Genomic DNA, 18,499 nt, shown 5'->3' with positions numbered 1-18,499 from the left:
AGATGATATTTAGGGAAAAACCCATAAACAGGTACATTTAGAAAACAGAGTATCTGCCAAGTTTTCTTTTTTCTGCCTGTCTGGTTGTGTTTCCTTTGTTTGCCTCAAAGATGGAGTAGCCACCCATTTCCCCAATGCATACCCTATCCCACAAAAGATTTCATTAAAATGCATTGGAAACAAAGCACAGCTGCACTCCTTGCATCTGAAGCTAGCACAATAAACCCCAGGCCTACAGAAGACCAAGTAGCTACCTTCACTGAAAAGCATTTCATCGCATCAACAATAAATCAGGGTGGAGTATGAAGCCACTGGAAAAAGCATCCACAGGGCACAGAGAAAGAAGAATACACACAATACTGTTTTTCACAGCATTCTCTCTGTTTTGTCAATCAGCCACTTTCCCCTTCATATTAAAAAAAATTCCTTGACTAGTTTGTAAGCCTGACTTTCCATTTTTATAGAGGAACTAATTCTGCTTTTTCTCTACCCCAGTCAAAACAGATGACGCACCCAAAATATGTAGAAGGCAATGTGGGCATGCTGGTATCTCTGCTTTTTTTTAAAAAAAAGGAGAGGAAATATACTTATTATTATACTTATTATTATTACACTTATTTTATTATTATTATTATTATTATTATAGTTTTAAAACTGTCTCATTTAAAAGCCAATTGGTCAGATCAACTCCTCCCAAAATGACAAGACTGCCCAAAATAGCAGGTAAAAACGTGCTCAAATATCCTGGAACTGGTCAAGGAGGAAGGTTACTATTCCCACTACACAGGTTTGTAAAAGAGAATGTCACTAAATCCTCAATATGCACAACAGACACAGACCAATAGCCACCATCCCATTGGATGGAGAAGATAACAGTCTATTGCAACAGTTTGAGTAATGAAGATTACAGAGACCATTATCACTGCCACTGCAAACACAAGCCAAGAGCATGGAAAGATCCATACCCTAGTCAACTGTACCAATTACAAAAGTCCAAGATTTCTCTCTTGAGGTCATCTCTGCATGTGCCCCTCCCTAGCTGCAAGCTGTTCAGCTTTTTACTATCTGTATACATACACACACACACACCAAAATCTCTAAAGCAAGCTGTATTGGCTCTTGCAAAACAGAGTGACACGGAGATGAGGTGCAGTGAATTGTTACAATACAAGTAAAGAGAATGCACAAAGTCTGGGAAGAGAAAGGTGGGTAAAAAATGCCTCACATGAATTAAATAAATAAGGCTAAGGGGGCAGGGGGAGGGGTGTTGGAGAAGAGGTTAAGCCACTCACCGTTATCCTGGGGATGTTCTTCTTTCCTTGGTAACCAGACATGATGTGTGGCAGTGGCTGTAGGAGCAAAGCCGGTTCCTACCCTCCGATGTGAAAGCAGCACCAGATTGTAAAGCAGCTCAAGATCAGGTGGAACAAATAGTGCTTCCTTTTTTCCTCTCTCTCTCCCTCCCCTTCTGTCTTCCCCCTCCCTCCTGTTCCACACAATAGTAAATCCTTTCCCTCCCTCCTCTTTTACCAATGACAGCTGGGGGACCCTGTAAGACAAGAATGGCTGATGAGGCGACTCCTCCCTTCTCCTTCTTCCCAGTCTCGCTTTCTCAGTGTATTGATTTCTCTGTGCTTGCTTCATCTGCCTCACCCACTCTAAGAGGCTGTCATTGCAACAAGACATAACGGCCACTAGAGGGTAACAGTGGAAAAAAATTCCAGCTCTGAGCTTTCCGCTAGGGACTGGGAAGCTTCAGAAACCCTTTCCTAGCAATGTCTGCTATTGCAGAAACTGAAGCCAGTTAGCACAGACAAAGCAAGGAAGCATTCACAGAGCATACATTGCCAGGAATCTACAGCAAATGGGAGACCGGGCTTTCTGCATTAATCTCCATGGACACATGATACAAATATCTGGAGAAATTCCATCTCTTTGTGCAAGAATGAATTTTAAGGCTCTTTCTCCTTGTACAATAGATCATCATTCAAAAGAAAAATGTTTATCAACTAAAAGATTAGCAACTGATCAGGCACACTGTGGTGCCTAAGACCCCAATAAAATATTCTGGGTCAAACAAGCCTTCCAACTACTTTTTCCTTGCATTTAATACATTTATTTAATGTATTTTTAATTCTGCTCTTTCTTCAAGAAGTGCAGAATAGTACACATGATTCTCCCTTGCTCCATTTTATTAATATATCATCCCTACAAGATAGGTTAGACTAAGAATATCTGGCCCAGGAACACACATTAATTTTAATGACAAGCAGAGATTTGAACCCAGTTTTTCCCAGTGTTAGTCCCAACACACTTATGCCACATTGACTCTATATGATGTCCTCCTTGAAAGCTCTATTTTAACCATATATTCCAGATAGGGTTGCTAGCTCCAAGTTGGGAAATTCCTGGAGATCTGGAGGGTGAAACCTAGAGAAACCTGGAGAAAGTGGGGTGTGGGGAGGGAAAGGACCTTGTCATGGAATAATTCAATAGAGTCCACCCCCAAAAGTAGCCATTTTCTCCAGGTGAACTGATCTCTGTGGCCTGGAGACCAGCTGTAATTCCAGGAGATCTTCAGCTACTACCTGGAGGCTAGCAAAAGAAGTCGAAACCCACCCAGGAAACTAGAAAGTATTTCTATATATTGTGATCAAACCAAAATGATCATGAATATATCATACAGTCATACAGAAAGTGTATTCATACAGTCTTGATAATTTCTAAACATAATACATTCAAAAGTCTACAAATTTAAAAGTTTCTACACAGACTCAATGTCCCATTAAAGTCTTCTCAGTAACAAACAAACTCTCCAGGTATGTACTGCACGGTAAGTATATGTCCATTTATGACAGTATTTAAATTCTTCTCATGTTCTTCTGTTCTCTTTCAGGTGCCTCATAAGATGTTACACAAAGGATCCAACATGAAACAGCCCTAGCTGCAACCAGCTAGATGGCAGATTTCATCGTCCCGACTTCCTCCGGGGCTGTGGGATCACCTGAATCAATGTGAGTACTTCATACAACCCAGAGAGTGACACAGAAGCCGAAGCCTAATTCCAGACTTTATATACTGTAGTAATATTTTTCTACATTTTCTTCTAGTCTTCCAAGATTTCAGGTACAAGGTTGAAAACCTAACAAGTCTAGGAAGCACAAAATAAGCAAAAATGAAGTTCTCCATCAAGTATTCTTTTTGTTCTGAGCTTTTACAGTATGATTAGTGTGGCTAAAATCAATTAAGTGGGTTTGTGGGTCATGAGGGAAGATTATCTCTTCTGTTTGCTAAACATATATTTGTATAAAAATATCTTCTCTAACCTTGTTCACAAGTTATAGTGAATGCATGTACAATCCATGCAATGTGTAAACTTGAGTTTTCTTTACACGTGCGTTGAGTAATTCTCATGTTATATTCAACACATGTATCGCTGCAAGCATCCTTGAGACCACACATTTATCCAGGTACTGTTTTCATTTGTAAAGTGAACGCACAGTGGCTGTTTCTTATAAACAGATGTACAAAATACATGCAGGACATACATGCATTCTCTGGAATGTGTGAACAGGGCTAATGTTAACTGGGGAATAAAATAGTAATCAGTGTATTCTGCCACAAGTGCAAATGGCAAAACTATAATTACTGATATAGGAGTTTTGCAATCCAGAGCTTGAAACAAGAGATTTGTGGTTTGAAGTCAGGTAGACACAGGCTAGGATGAACTAGCATTTCTGTGGAAACACTTCTGCCTATGCAACATGACTTTCTAACGTTCCTCTTCCCACTGCAACCCAAAATCGGCTACAGCAAGAGGTGGCAGGAGAGGAAATCCAATTCCAAAGGCAGAAATTCCTCTGTCCACAAAACCCCTTCATTGAATCCAACATCTAGCCTAGTGACCTACCAATGATTGAGAGTGCTCAGATTGCCTATAGTAAGCAAAATTATTTGCCATTACAGCTATCATCAAATTAAAACATATAGCAAGTAGCTACTGAAATAAGTTGCACAAAGCAAATCCATGTAATAGTTTAACACACACGCATTCCTGCTGCTTAATGTTTATTTTGAAATATGACACAAGAATATTCACATAACATTCAATTTATATTATAATAACATTCAAAAACTTTAAAACTGTCTCACTTCTACACGTCTTTGAACTAGTGTTGCCAGGTCCCCTTGTCCTCCCAGTGGGAGGCGGGGGACACAGCACCTACTTTATCTGGTGTTTCTCACGCATGCACCCCGAATCAGAAAATGAGCCCAAGGTTTCTGTGCAATTAGATTTTTGACCCCTTGGCTCTCACAGACAGCTTCATAGAGTCAAGGCTAGTATTGGAAAGGTATACAGCTCTAACCTGTTAAAATAGCTAGAAAGGCAGTTGTAATGATTTCAAGTAAATGTGTGCATGTGTCTTTAAATGCTTAGTGTGATAAAGGTGAAGAGGGGGGGTGAAAGAGAGGGATGAGTGATATGATTGGTTGATGACTGAGAGTGTGGGCGGAGTGAATGCAGTCTCAGACTGAGAGTTGGAAAAGAACATTCAGTCAGGGAAAGAAAGGCTAGCTGTGTGCTGTCTGAGCATGTTTAAGTATTATTGAGAGAAATATAACCTGTGTGGAAACCTGAACTGAGGACGTTTGTGAAAGAACATTTAATCAGGGAAAGAAAGGCTAGCTGTGTGCTGCCTGAGCAAGTTTAAGCATTTCTGTGAAAAATAGTCAGAGGAAAGCAGGCAAGCTGTGTGCTGCCTGAGCAGGTTTAAGCATTTCTGTGAAAAATATTTAGTGAGGAAAAGAGAGGCTAGCTGTGTGCTGCCTGAGTAACTTTAAGCACATCTGTGAAAAATATTGAGTCAGAGAAAGAGGCTAACTGTGTGTGAAGCCTTAGAAGAGATCTGTGTGAATGAGTTTAAATGAAGTAACTTTAAGAACTGAGAACTACTTTTATGAAACCGATACGCTTCTTGGGAAAAAATAAAAGTTTATTTTGTTTTTGTTATATCCCAGAGTAGCTGTCATTGCTATATTCCATTCCTATCCTCAGGGCCACATAGAACCACGAAGGAGCCTGACGCTTAGGCACGTTACTAAAGGGAAAACTTAAATAAAATATCTTGGAATATAATATTCCTGGTGGCAGCAATCTACCCAGAGTGTGTAAGGGAAAGATTAAAGACAAAATCTACCATCTACACCAGTTTGGTGTAGTGGTTAAGAGCTCTAATCTGGAGAGCCAGGTTTTAGTTCCCACTCCTCCACTTGAAGCCAGCTGGGTGGCCTTGGGCTAGTCACAGTTCTCTGGAGCTCTCTCAGCCCCACTCACCTCACAGGGTGTTTTGTTGTGGGGATAATAATAATATACTTTGTAAACCGCTCTGAGTAGGCATTAAGTTGTCCTGAAGGGTGGTATATAAATCGAATGTTGTTGTTGTTGTTGTTACACTAAAGAAAGTAAGGGTCATAACAGCAGTGATTAGCATCCTTAAACTTAATGAGTTGGCAGAGCTACAGAACAATGAGAAAAGTGGCAGCTGAAGTTCTGACGGTTTGTCTGCTTAAGTCTCTGAGCTCAGAAGTAACTGCATGTTTGTTTTGTGAGGTTTTAGTTAAAAAAACTGGACCTCCATAAACTAGTAGGAAGGTAGCAGAGTAGCATCAATTGCAGAGAGAATATGATGGGTGTTGAGAGCTTGCTGGCTGGTATGAGTGTATAAGAGAAAATAAGATAATTCCTGCATCCATGGTGCAAGATGGAGAGAAGAGGGTAGTTGTGTGACACAGGGAGGAACAGAAGGATGTCACAAGGAGGAAGTCCTGAGATTAGCAACCTAAGGATAGTTCAGGGCAGTAAGGAGTAACTTTCTGGTTAGTCCTCCTCTAACCAGAGAAAAGGGACTGTGTTAAATCCTCCTCTTCTAAAAGTTTTTTTGAGGGGGGGGGGGGGCGTTAAGGAGAGAACTATCTAGGGCACTTGCCAGGGCTTTTGCTGTCTCTTTTTTCCCATATGCTGAGAAAAGAAATTCTCCAATCAAGCTTGAAAGCCAAAAGGAACAGAGAAAGAATCCTCCCCTCATCAATCCCTGTAGAGTCAGAAGTTGTCTTCCCTTCCTGCATACTCTGTCTCAGTGGATTCCACCTGCTTGCTAGGGTCCTTTCTGTTCTTGGGCCTCAGAAGTATACACCTGAGTTTTGATGCCAAAATGAGCTTGCTGCTGCCCTCCAACACACAGCCTGTGTAACGCTTTTGTTTTAAACCTGTCTAAACTAACCTTTCCTTTCTTTTTATTCCCCTAGAAGCTCATTGATTCATAAATCTTGAGCAGCAAAAATACTTATTCCTTATCTTTTTTCGATGCAAAGGCTAAAAGAACTGAGACATATTTTGCAATTGCTAAAAATTGCTAAAACTGTTGCTGCATCATTTAAATATAAGTTGAATTAAAAAAAAGGCACTAGCAAACATCCTTGACATACCTCCTTTCCCAAATTAAATGGATTTGTTAAGTTCCTCTGGTACCCACATCACTGAATAAGTCCTAGAAGTCTTTTATTCATATTAGTTTGATTGAGTTTGTTCCAAAATCTGGGACAAGTTATAGAATCAAAGTGCCCCTTAAGGTAAATGAAAGCTGCATATAAACACCCTCCCTTAAAAGATGGGTATTTCTCAGCCAAGTGATAAAGAACTAGGTAATGGTCATATGTCAAAGAACTCCACCTATCTGTTCGTGCCCCAATAAGGTTTTTGATTCTATCCAACCCAAAAGCTTCTTCAATAGGTAAGCAGAATATAGCTTTCCTAGAGAAGAAACAAGGCTGATTGGTTGATAACAGGATGGATCATGTCTGGAACCCTTTTTAAATATGGGAATAATAATGGAATGTTTCCACAGATCAGGCATTTGTCCACTGATGTTAATTTTAGTAAAAACATATTAGAACTCAATCTATAAATTGCTTACTAGATGGTATTTAACTCCTCAAAGATTACACCATACCAACAATTCAATTTCTCCCTATTGTTGGAAACTATGTGGGGGATTACGCACTTATTCACATTGTTGGTGGCAATGTACATGTATAAAGAAATTTTGGTCCAATATTTTATCTCATATAGAGCAGATTACAGGACAATATCCCTGCAATGCTAGAATTGGTTTTACGTAATTTATGGTTGGATTTTGATATTTCAAAAAGCTCAAAAAATAATAGTAATTACTAGCAATTCTTTTGATGGTGGCTAAAGCTGCCATTGCTCCTGTTTGGAAATATCTGAAGCCCCTGGAGTTCTGGTGAGGCGGTCAAGAAAGGCGGACGCCTAGCAAATGAGCTGAGAGACAGCACAGCTAATTTGCTGTAGTGGGAGTTTTTTCCACTCGACTTTCTGCTTGGATCAAAGGACAGATCATGAGTTTATCCCATCTTTATTCCTAAGATTGCTTTCAGGGGGGCTCTATTGTGGAGATGGAGGTTTTGGCAGTGATCCCTGCCTTAGCAGTTGGAATCGGGGAGAGTTATCTTCACTCATAGCTGTGCTGGAGCTGATTAATGCACACTAAGCTTTCCACTCCTCATTTCTTGATGTTAGGAGACTAATTTAATTTAAAATGAAGAGAGATTTTCTCCAAGACAATGAGATAACATCCTTTGGGGCAAGAGAGCCTTTTTCAGGAGACTATAGAAGACGTTTGAATACATCTTTCTTTTTCCTACCTCTTGGAAGATTTACAGACCTGGGAAATGAAAAGTCTAAATACTGAACGTTTCTCCAAGATTTATTAATATAGATTTGGACATTTTTAGGGGGAAAGTACCTTTGCGACTAAAAGTATTGTTTAGTAAAAGAAAAAGTGACGCTGGGAAACTTCTGTTTGTTTTGGCTACTGAAGATAAGAGACAACTGGACTTTTTCACTGTTTTCCTTTGGTTGCTATAGCAACAGGACTTGAAAGAGATATTGTTGCTATAATGAAGGGGAAAACATCCTAGCAAGAGAATTTTAGACTTTCACTGCCACCTTGGGGCACCTTCTGGCAATTACAGAAATATTTACAAAGTATGATAACTACAAAAAAAAAACTCGCCATGGATCTCTAGATTTTCCAGAAATGGAACAGTTTCAGAAATATTTTTAGCAAATGGCTGATAAAATGGATGAGTTGGGGAAGAATTTGGGGGCAAAATGGACTCCTTTGAGAAACAAAAGGACAAAAGGATTGTTGCTTTGAGAGATCAAATGACAGAGCAAGTTCAAAAATTGGACCAATCTATGAAACAAGTTTCTACAGAAGTGAATCAAATCAATGAGAAAGTTGGGATAATAGAGAACAAAGCAGATTCTCATGATATACAGATCGAAAAACAATTGGATAGCTTAGCACTGTTAGAAATGCAAGAAAAAGAATTTGCTTTGAGGTTTAGATCCATCCCAGAAGAAGATGGTGAGGACATCGTAGACAAAATGACTGCGGCTTTGGCAGAGTTTTTGGATTGGGACCAGGATGCAAAGCAAATGGAAATTGATTGAATATATAGAATTAACTCTAAATTTGCTAATATGAGGAGGCTCCCAAGGGATGTACTGGTCTACTTTGTAAGAAGAAGAGTGAAGGAGCAAACTTTACAACAGTGCTATATCACAAAATTAACAATCGGTGGTGCCCAGATTACTATTTTGAAAGAAATTCCCATCCGATTTTTGCATAAACTCAAGGATTATAGCTTCCTGGTGGAAAAGCTAAAACAGAAAAATATTGCTTTCGATGGGATACTCCAGAAGGTGTGATTTTTACATTTCAAGGACAAAGATTTAGGCTGAACTCGGTACATAAAGCCAGAGACTTTCTGGAAAAATACAGAAATGTGGATGCCATTCCGACAAAAAATTCAACTGCTGCATCAACAAGGCAACAATTGGAGCAGAGCAAGGAGGAAGAGTAAGTGGGGGCTCATATTTTACTCTGCTTTTTACCTTCCCATACATACCCCTCTGTTTTTCCCCCATTTTATTAATTTTAAAAATCTCATGGAACTATGGATTACAAAAGTTTAACATGGAACATTAATGGAGCAAATTCAGTCCAAAAAAGGAATAAAATTTTTCATTACTTAATGAACCTAAACTATGATTTAATCTGTTTACAAGAAACTCCTATTAGAAAAAAAGATATAACATTTCTGAACTATAAAGTACTGGGTGAAGAATTTATAGCAGCAGACACCAAAAAGAAGAATGGAATTGCTTTGTACATCAAACCACACTTAAAAGCCTAAACTGATATTGAGTGATGAGCATGGAAGATATGTGGCAGTAGAAATGAGAATGGAACTGGATTTTATTTTAAAAAAAATGGGGACTGTCTAACAGATTTAGCATATGAAAATTGTTGTTTGATGGGGGACTGAAATGGAGTGATTGATCCAAAGATAGATAGATACTCTGAGAAACATACTAAGATGAACCAGGGTAAACTCCCTAAAGCTTTCTTTGATTTAATGGACAATCTGGGTTTGATTGATTTGTGGAGACAGAAAAATGGTAATGTAAGAGAGTATCTTTGACTTATAGGGGGAAACGGGATACCTTTAGGTGGAGATTAAATGAAGCTGTGTTACAAAATGAAGGGACTATTAAAGTCTGTAAAATAAACAAAGGTACAGACATGAGAATGGTCTGGGATGCAAGTAAAACATTTATTAAAGGTTATCTAATCCAACGTAATGCTCAACTGAAGAATCAAGAGAAAAAGCAACATATTCTTTGAGCAATCTAAAACTGAATTTGAAATTGTCCTTTGTACAAATGATGAACATGTTATTTCTAAAATGTATACACTTTTGTTGAGGTTTGAGACAGAAGAAGAGCAAGTAAAGAAATGTATGATTAAATGGGCAAAAAAATGTGGACATATATGAATGGAGCAATGGGAAAATATGTGGACAAGGGGGTTGAAATTTACATTAAGCGCTAGTATTAAAGAAAATTTTTACAAAATGATGTATCGTTGGTATCTGACTCCAGAAAAATTGGCTAGAATGTATAAGGGTGCTTTGATGTATGTTAGAAATGTGCTAAACAAGAAGGGACAGTTTTTCATATGTGGTGGACATGTAAGAAAGCAAAGTTTCTGGCTGCAGATACAATCATCGATTCAGAAGACTTTGAAGATTAAAATTCAGCTGAAACCAGAGACTTTTCTGTTGGGAATAATGGACAGCCAATTGGAAAAAAGCTTTGGAACTTTGTTTTTATACTTAATTACGGCAGCAAGAGTACTTTATGCACAAAAGTGGAAAACTCCAACATTGCCTACAGTGGAGGAATGGTGGACAAAAGTTTTGGAGTTTGCGTCAACGGCAAAACTTACTTCATTGATTAGAGAAAGGACATCAGTTAACTTCTTGACTGAATGGAAACCGTTCGTAGACTTTTTACATGAAATAGATAACAAGGATTTGATGACATCTGGATTTATGGATTAAGAAACATGAACAATATAAAAAAGAGGGCTCTTATGATTAACTTAGAATAAGTGAGACTCTAGAAATGATACATATTTGTTGCGGAGACAATTGGAACTCAACTTGTAGAGTAATTTTAGAGTCTTTTTTTATCTATCTATCTATCTATCTATCTATCTATCTATCTATCTATCTATCTATCTATCTATCTATCTATCTATCTATCTATCTATCTATCTATCTATCTATCTATCTATATACTTTTATGTAATGTTAGTGTATCTTCTGTTTAGAATGTTGTGTTTTTTCTTATCTCTATATTTATCCTTCATAGTTATTATGTTATAGTTTAAATTTAAAAAATTCTAAGTCAAAAAGAAAGATCTGAAGCCCCTGTCAATCTCCCAATGGCACAGGAAAATCCAGGATCATTACTTTATGGAAAAAATCACTGACCAAATTATTCATTTTGACTCAGATCTCTACCATTCAAGTGTTTTAGAAGTCTGGTTTCCAGTCTTGGAATGGAGTCCAGTAGCTACTTTAAGACTAACTTTATAGTAGCATAAGCTTTCGAGAACCACAATTCTCTTCATCAGATGCATGGAGGGTATGAAGAAACTGGACAGACCGGTGGTATGGGGAGGGTGGAGTAGATGCAAATCAGTTGCTTCTGATAATGTGATCAGTTTGCTTCCTCTCACCGGTAACTAGTGAATCAGCAGGCAACGGGACAAACTCCCAGGAGTTTGCCCACCATTGGTGGGCTCCTGGGAACTCTAGGTCTATCTCAAAGGCCTGCTGTACTGATTAGTGACATATGCAAGTGAAAACTGTGAAATACTTGTAATACACTAAATAAATGGTTGTTATTATTATTTATAATTTACAAGGCAAGGGTTGCATGGGTTTTAGCACCTAAGGTGAAATGGCATTTCAATTACAAATTGGCCTTTGTCTGTGGTGTCCTACAAGGTTACATCCTCTCCCCCATCTACATGAAACTGCTGACTGAGGTCATTTGGAGAACTGAGCTGGGTTGTCAACAATATGCAAGTGACAGTCAGCTCTATCACGTACTTCCAGGTGATCCCAGGGAGGCTGTAGAAATCCTAAACTGGTGCCTGGGGACAGTTTTGGAGTGTATGCGGGCTACCAAAATGAAGCTTCATTCCAACAAGACAGAAGTGCTACTAGTGAGGTGAGCAGAAGGTCTGACACAGGATTTAAGGTGTCACCCATACTGGATGGGTGGTTAGCCAGCTGGTTAACCAGCTGCGGCTTTTCCCAGGCAGAAAAGCTGGCCACTGTAATACATGTTCTGGTTACATCTAAATTAGATTATTACAATGCACTTCACAGGGGGCTGCCCTTGAAAAATGTTTGGAAACTTCAGCTTGTGCTGCATTCAGGTTGCTGACTGGAGTGAGTCGCAGGGAACATATCGCTCCAGTCTTAGCTCATCTACACTGAGTCCCAATCTGTTTCCAGGCACAAATCAAAGTCTGGTGTTGACATTTAAATCCCTATATGGTTTGGGACCAACATATCTAAGGGACCGTCTACTCCTTTATGAACATAAAGAAGTCATCTTTGGAGGTCCTATGTTGGGTGCCTCTGCCTTCCGAGTTTAGGCAGGTGGCAACCCAGAAAAAGGCCTTCTCAGAAGTTACACCAAAACTCTGGAACTCTCTCCTAGGGAGATTTGCTGGTCTCCTTCTGTTGCCATCTTCTACCAATGTATAAAGACTTTTCTTTTTTGTCTGGCATTCCCTCAGTGATCTCTCCTCCCTCCCCAATGTTTTCAATTGTTTAATTTTGTAAACAAACAAACACAAGAAAGTATTTGATTTAAAAGGGGCTTACAAGTGGAGTATTCACACCATCTTGTTTCTTGCAATACATCACACTGTCAGCTGTTATCATTAGTACTGAACCTGAGATCAAGTAACTGACTGGTGCTGCACTTCTAAGATAGCTGTAGAGGGAGCCAGGAGCTAACAACACATCATACTTCAAGGGCTGAAGGGCAGATTCAATACCATTTTTTTAAAAAGTAGCCTCAGGAAAAAAATTAATGAATAGCAGCAGCAGAGAATACACTCAAAGTGTTCAGAGGTGTTTGGAAGATAGGCTCAAAAAGGAATTGTGTTTGCTTTTTCAAGTATTAAATCAATGTGTTGTACTTGCAAGATATGCAACAAATCTGAACTAACTTAGGAGAATGCCATAAAGTATCTGAAAAACTTATGAATTTTTTCTTCCGTCTGTGTATATATTAAAGAGTTTTCAAGATAATCACAATAGTTCTTTGAATATTCCATTTATCTTTATCCATTCTGTTTTTGCTTGATAAAAATAGTGTTTCATCCATTAACAGCTTTCCAACACAATAAACATGTTAAATCTCATGTGACATATAACGCACTACTGAAAAAACAGCTTCTGTCTTTGTACTCATGTCACCTCCACCAATTTTTTATGAATGTTTTATTGCTTGCTCAAATGCATGATCTGTAGTCAGTTTATTGAAAGTTCCACAACTCTAAAATATCACCATAGAATTCAATGTTTACCACTGGTTCATTTCCAGAAAGCATAATGGACTCTTCTACAGTAAAAGATGCTCAATAAACTTATCCAGTCTCCTCTTAAAGGTCTTTGTCATATATTTAATTTGAACTAGGCTATAGAGTATGCATCAAAAAATCTGCAAAATGGAGCCAGAGACCAACAAGAAGGGTTTCTCTACAAACCAAAGAAGCCCCAGGTTTGCAGAAAAATCTGAATTAAAAAAAATAATGAGATTCCAAACTCTCCAAAATAATAGAAACAACACATGTGGCTTCAAGAAAAGAATGTCCACTGGGACTATGTTCTGAGATCCGAGTAGCCACTGGGAAGGTTGCTAAGCATCTACGACAATATTGCCCAACCTTCCAAGTCTTGGTTTTTGTAAAGCAAACAAGTGAGGGAGCCTTGAAACATATTACACTCATTTCATATGTATAGCATGGAAAAGTCTGAGGATTTTCTCAGTGTTTCCAGTGGAAAAATTGGGAAATTGTCCCAAGACCGGGGGGGGGGGGGGGGAGAACTAAAAGAAATCCTGTGAAATATTTTCTCTTTTATAATGAATAAAATGCTTTTTAAGACAAGTCTTTTCTCACACAGAAAAAGTCTTATTAAAGAGTTCAGTGTTTTCACTATTACTCAGTTTAACTTAATATTCACGCATGCCACCTGTTATGACTGTATGAGACTATTACTGTCCATATAATACACCTTTTTGTTTGCTATAGAATTTGTTTTCTACCTAACTTTTATGTTTTCCTATCTCTCGGATGCTTCTAAGATATTATCAAACTAGTACTTTGAATTAGGCCTAAAAACAAATTTGCAGTCAATGCAATTGAATCAAGAATAATATAATACAAACCTCATGATTAGTCTCACATACTGTACAGGACACCTGTATTTTAGACAAACTGAGGTTTCCACAAACTATTTAAAAGCAGCTCCATGAGACAACAGTCTCATCCAAAAGTCACCAAATCATGTCTAGTTATTTGTAACATCTGCCATGAGTCGGGTGGGTCAGGGTAGTCCAATTCATTTTACATACAAAAGTGACATAAGGGAACTAACTATTCCCAAGCATTCCAGGGCCCAATTTAGTTCGGCAGCATGGCACAGGGGGAGGAAGCTTCAATCGTCCCTCTGCACTGTCTTCCTAAGCTGAAACAGCAGCAGAGGGAGCCTTTTTGCCCTGCTGTGGGGAACCATATGAAGTCCTACAGTGGGGCAGAAAGGGCTCCTGTGGCTGTTTGGGCTCAGAAAAATGGCATCGCGGGAAGGCTGGAGCTTCTCCATTCCCCACGCCGCAATCCAAGCCTAATCCATCCCCAGAGCACTTGGGAATGTTAGCTCCTCAGTGTCATATCTATCTGTGAAATGAATTACAGAAACCTGACCCAGTTTGTGGCAGTCATAATGTTTAATTTAGCCCTTATTGAGGCCATCAGATTAATCTGGGAAGGGTCATAGCCATTATATCAACCTTGGCTAATAAAAAAGACTCTCCTAGCCACTGCTGATAAGTTTTTTCAATATTTTAAGATTCTAGAACATTCTATCATGTGTTTCTGCATCCTCAACTTCAAGTACTAATGATTTATCTCAAACACATCATTACTTCTGTGAACAATTTGTGTGTTCTTATACTTCCAATTTACTAACAACCACCAAAATTGAGGAAAGTTTTCTTTTTCCTTTGTTAATATTATATTTGAAAACTGGTAGTATATTATAAGCTATCTGTTTTTTCTTGTATTATAGTTGACTTTAATATTGTGTGATTTGTTTTCCTGTTTACGCATTGTATGTTGTTTTTAAAGTTAATTAAAAGTTTATTTTAAAAAAAAAATTGAGGAAAGAACATTCTGTCCAAACATTTTGATTCAATATGAACACATAATATGTGTAAGCAAAATGACTTGGTCTAAAATTTAAACTGATATTCTGTTTTTGACTGAAAGGAAAGCTTTGTGCAATTTTCAACTTTAATCTTTGCCTTTAGATATTCTACATCTGTGCCATTAGAATATTCACAGACCTTGGCTTTCATTAATTTTTGTCCCTGAGTCTAAGAGAATCCCCCTGGAGGGAGAGCACCCTACAATCCCAAAAATATAGCATGGTGACCAAAACAAATGTATGGACTTTATTCACACAATAAGAACCAGCAAAAGCAAACCACTTAAATAATGAGTGTGGGGCTCACAAACACAATGCTTCTCTCTCCTTCACCTTTCTGACAAATGAACCACAGTCTGGCGGCAGGGTGGGAGGCCAGGCTGGGGGGGTGGGGGGAGAGACGGAACTTTCAAGCAGGATTAACTAGCAGCATACATTATTGAATTTCTGCAGCCTACTTTACTGATCTTTCCTCACATGTAATATTGATTCTGCAATCCAATTTTTCTTCTATTTAACACAAAAATATTGTAACCAGCTTGGTAGTCTACCATTTCGTATCACCACAATTGGTGATACATGTATTACATGTATGTTGGGTTAAAGAGGAATTCAAAGGACTATCTATCTTAACTAGAGTTTCAGAACTGTCTATCACATTTTCATCATCATCCACTGTAAGTCACTTTCTCCACCATTCCACAACATAGCATTTTGCAAAACTGGTGATAGGCAATTTATTTGTTTGGAGTAAAATCCTCCTGATTTTCTTCAGCTGGAGACCTCTGAAAAAGTGGCTTATTTAGGCTCTTCAGTCCACTTGAATTTTCAAGAACATTTTCAGTTGACATGTTTCACCCTCCAGTACATAAATGACAGCAGATAATCTCTCCTTAAGCAAAAAAAAAAAAAAAAAGCAAGCCTCTATCTTTCCTAAATGTGGCAATTTGCTCCCATCTACAGGCATTGTTTCTTACCATATCAAATTACTTGACTCATAAATCTAAAAGTCGGTTCAGGTATCTTTAGGTGGTTTTCTCTTGAGTTTCCAGAGGAGTACACAACTTTCTGATGAGTCGATCTTCACAGTAGAACTAGAATATTCTTCAGAGATCTACCTGATCAAGCAGTCCTGGAAGACAACTTTACCTTTCCAAGCATTCTTGTAAGTGGAATATAACTAGGAGATGCCTGCACAATACTTCTGTATGTGGCGATAAAACGTAGATCTTCCAGGTTCCCCAAAGAACTGAGCCCATCCTCTTATGAAGGAAACCTATGCAGGCCTACATCCCTTAACTACAGCAGTCTTCTTAACTCAACCTACTCTTGGTTCCTCCTCTTAACCAGGAGACAGATGGCCTCTCCTTGAAACATTAACTTTTTCTCCTATTATTCCCCACAATGGAAGCCAGCTCATTACCCAATATGTTACTAAGGACACAACAATTCTACATTAAAATGGTGAGGGGTTGTGGCTCGGTGGTAGAGTGTCTGTTTTGCATGTGGAAGGTCCCAGATCCATAATCCATGTGGCATTTACACTCAACCCCAAGAACTTGTGTAGAATGGAGTTTTAGCTTTGCCCTGTGAGTCTGTTTCCATTTGCCCAGATCTACTGGCCATATCAGGTCTGCTGGGATCAGATCTTCCCCTGGAGATTTTCCTGAAGCTAAGGAAGCTATAAGATTTCCAGCTTCGGCTGCCGTTACAACGGGCCATTCCGGGAGCATCTGCGCTTCTATGGCAAAAGACCTGTTCCTTAATTTCTGCTTAGCTGGGAGTAGTGGAGATTGGTATATTTTCATAAAACGTTCATACCAAATATTCCCAGGAATTTGGGCTTCTATTTGATAAAGAGATCTACGCATACCAAATGAGACTAACTCCCAAAACCGGGATTCTTTCTTTTCAACAACAGCTTGAGCCAACTCATTCCATGATTGCTTGGCATGAGCAGCCTTCTTGCTTTTAAGCAAGATTTTATACTGAAATCTTAATTTAGCTATATGCTGAACTCTAGAAGATTCCATACTACCTTGTGTGATCTTCATGAACTTAGATATTTTGGCTTTAAACGCCCTACATTCCTGATCAAACCAGCTGTTGCTGGGGTGCAGTTTTTGATTTGGAGGTTTGCTGTTGACAAGTAGCGGTTTAAGAGACTGGATTATCTCTTCTTAATGTTGGATCATATTCAGATCTGAAACAAGCAAGGCTTGGCATTCTGCTTCTAGAATGGAGCTCTTTAGAACTATTGCTACATCATTTTTTAGCTGTTCTGACCATCGGCGTCTCCTGGCAGCGGGCAGCATATCTTCATAATTTTCAGATAATGTTTACATTTTAGGTAAAATGCATTTTATAGTAATATTTGTATTCTTGTACTGGCCATATCTAATGTAGAAAAACATGAGCATTAGCCAACAACATGAGAGCCAGTTTGGTGTAGTGGTTAAGAGCACGGGACTCTAATCTGGAGAGCCGGGTTTGATTCCCCACTCCTCCACTTGAAGCCAGCTGGGTGACCTTGGGCAAGTCACAGTTCTCTGGAGCTCTCTCAGCCCCACCCACCTCACAGGGTGATTGTTGTAGGGTAATAATAGCATACTTTGTAAACCGCTCTGAGTGGGCATTAAGTTGTCCTGAAGGGCGGTATATAAATCGAATGTTATATTATTATTATAACATGTTAGGGTATTATTATTTCTAGACATATGGTATTTTCTCAATATAAGCTCACTGAGCTTCCTGAAGTTAATATTGAACTCAAGTGTTTTATTTTATTTATTTAAACATTTATTAGCTGCCTTTCTACCTTGCAGGAGCTCAAGGCTGTTACAACATAATTCCATCATCCCTTCTCCCAATTAGCACCACAGACTGCTAGAGAACCACATTGCACCCCACCCCCATTTTTCATATGGTGCAAGTGCTGTTCAAGTTTATTCTGGAAATCCACTGGAACAAATGTAGGTGAGTGCTGATTCAGTGCTTTATCCTGTTGGTCCTGCCTATATCATCATCACCTTGATTAATAACATCTACATACTCTAGAAGAATGTATTGTTGCCACTGACTGGCCAGTTTCCAAAGAGTTTCCAGTCCAGCTGATCAGCCTTTCAACATTTCACTGCTAATTTTGTCTTCCAATGCATAGCCTCTATTTACAACAGTTCATATCAAAACTATGAACAGGTACAGGTACAACAATGACAGCAACATCAAAAGCAATAACTGTGTCTTGATACAAGAATGAATAGCTGAAGTTAAGATGGCCACAGTTTTAGGAACCTGGAAGGAATGCATTCAGCTAACAACTCAACCAATGTACCAGCCCATAAAACATATATTGATTCTACCAGCCTCAACCTTGACGCTCCTGATGACATTTTCCATAACCATAAACAAAAGTTTCACAATGCAGAAAAATAATTTAATTTTTTACCACCATCCTCCCACATCCCACAGAATTAGGGTTGTCTTCCCTCTGTGTAAATTTATGCCCCAACAGCACACAGCAATGGATAGTAAAACTGATTTCAGCATG

At 38.7% G+C, this 18,499-nt stretch overlaps 1 protein-coding gene across 2 annotated transcripts in view; it reads right to left on the bottom strand.

Moving 5' to 3' along the window:
- Window positions 1–18,499, bottom strand: part of DPYSL3 (dihydropyrimidinase like 3) — a 102,652-nt gene that overhangs the window by 54,021 nt on the left and 30,132 nt on the right. The window contains exon 1 of one of the 2 annotated variants that reach the window (XM_054976202.1): window positions 1,293–1,591. The exons of the other annotated variant lie outside the window; for it this stretch is intronic. Coding sequence (XP_054832177.1) covers window positions 1,293–1,334 — 42 coding nt within the window. The 5' untranslated portion in view covers window positions 1,335–1,591. Of the gene's footprint in view, window positions 1–1,292; window positions 1,592–18,499 lie in introns of those variants that run through there. 2 annotated transcript variants of the gene reach the window in all.

The sequence above is a fragment of the Eublepharis macularius genome, chromosome 4 (genome assembly GCF_028583425.1).
Source record: "Eublepharis macularius isolate TG4126 chromosome 4, MPM_Emac_v1.0, whole genome shotgun sequence".
In the NCBI taxonomy this organism is placed as follows: domain Eukaryota; kingdom Metazoa; phylum Chordata; class Lepidosauria; order Squamata; family Eublepharidae; genus Eublepharis; species Eublepharis macularius.
This window is presented reverse-complemented; position numbering and strand designations above follow the sequence as displayed.